This window comes from Monoraphidium neglectum, assembly GCF_000611645.1.
Source record: "Monoraphidium neglectum strain SAG 48.87 unplaced genomic scaffold scaffold06535, whole genome shotgun sequence".
Lineage (NCBI taxonomy): Eukaryota > Viridiplantae > Chlorophyta > Chlorophyceae > Sphaeropleales > Selenastraceae > Monoraphidium > Monoraphidium neglectum.
In genome coordinates, this window is record NW_014007108.1 from 1123 (window position 1) to 2672 (window position 1550).

General features: G+C 69.7%; 1 protein-coding gene across 1 annotated transcript; it reads right to left on the reverse strand.

Moving 5' to 3' along the window:
- Window positions 1-297: 297 nt before the first annotated feature.
- MNEG_16576 (seryl-tRNA synthetase) lies at window positions 298-1477 on the reverse strand (the record flags this gene model as incomplete). Its single annotated transcript, XM_014034955.1, has 4 exons — window positions 298-398; window positions 751-811; window positions 1065-1196; window positions 1442-1477. The coding sequence occupies 4 exons, from the start codon at window positions 1475-1477 to the stop codon at window positions 298-300; spliced, it is 330 nt and encodes a 109-aa protein (XP_013890409.1).
- Between the last annotated feature and the right edge of the window lie 73 nt (window positions 1478-1550).

Genomic DNA, 1550 nt, shown 5'->3' on the forward strand with positions numbered 1-1550 from the left:
GGCAGCAGGACTGACGGATGCACAAGGGGAGGCCCGTTCCCACCGGGGCCGCGCATCGAGGCGCGGCGGCTGGGCCCACTGGCTGCAGGCCTCGCTGCCCCGCAGCTTGCGCCCCGCGGCGCCTCTGACAAGGCCGCTAGTGCCTGCCTGCGTTCCGGCTGCACGCCCCTCGCCCACCCCCCAGCCCAAACAAACACGATCGCGGGGCGAAACACAGCAGCTACCCTGCCACCCCACACCCCTGCCACGTGTAAAGGCTGGTGCTACCCGCGGCACCCGGGCCCCAAGCGGGGCCCCTCACTTGACTGGCAGCTCGGCCTTCTCGAACCAGGCCTTGCGGTGCAGCGCGCACAGCGTCTGCTCGCTGGTGGCAATCAGGTACTTGTCCTCGCCCTCCCCTGGGGTCACGTGTGACATCATGCAGCGTCATGTCACGAAGGTGGTGGGGCGGTGAGTGGTGGGGGAGTGGGTTTGTGGGGTGGCGATCAGTTGCTGCAAGGGGGGATGTGTGTGTGTGTGGGGGGGGGGTGGGGGTCGCCCGCAGCGCGCCCACGCAAACCTTTTCCAGGGTGCAGGGCTTGCAGCAAGCTCGCTGCCTTAAGCGGCTGCCCCTGACGCCCCACACAGCGCCGCCCCCAAGCTAAAACCTCGCGCCCCCCTCTCGCAACGCACCCCGCTCCACGCCGCCCTCCCGCCCGTCCTGCCCCTGTATCGCCCCTCGCCAGGCCGCTGCCCCCGTCCTGCCCTCACCCGTGACTTTGTAGAGCTCCTCATCGAATTGCGACAGCTGAGCGCACTCCCCCATGATGTCCTGCGGCCGCACAGCCGGGGGGCGCCGCGGTCAGGGGCGCCCAGGGCGAGCTTCGCGGCGAGCGCCCGCGCCCGGCCGGACCCCAGCTGCAGGGCAAAGGTCTCTGGCCCGCCGCGCGCGCGAGGGCGAGGAGCGCGCAGAGCAGGCGTCCCCGCTCTTGCGTGCCGGTCGACGGCACCAGGCGCCCTGTTTCGGCCCCCCGTTTCCACCCCGGGAACGATCCCTGGGGAGCATATGGAGACGAGGCCCACACCTTGTTCATGAAGAAGGGCGTGTGCACGGGGCTGTACTGCCGCTTGTACGCAAACTGCAGCGCGAAGCTGATGAGCGCCTGATTGAGCAGGGGGCCCTCGCGGATGAGGTAGTAGCCACGGCCGCCCGCCACCTGCGCCGCGGCGCGGCCAGGAACAGTCGAAGCGATATGAGGAATGCTTGGTGAGGCAGGAGCTTGCCACGGCGACACCGTCCGCCGTCCGTTCCCTGGACCAGCCACCACCTGTATCGACTCCAGTCCGGCCAGACCCCCTAGATCAGACAGATCATGCGGCGCAGTCCCTGCACTGCGCCCCTTGGAAGCTGCCCCCCTCCCCCTCGCCTCGTCAGCGAGCCGGCCCTCAACCGCTCCCTCACCGCCACGCCGGCCTCCATGTTGACAATGTCCAGCATCTGCACCAGATCATAGTGGCCGCGCAGCCCGCTGTCCTGCCGCGCCTCACCCCACTGCCGCACCACCGCGTTG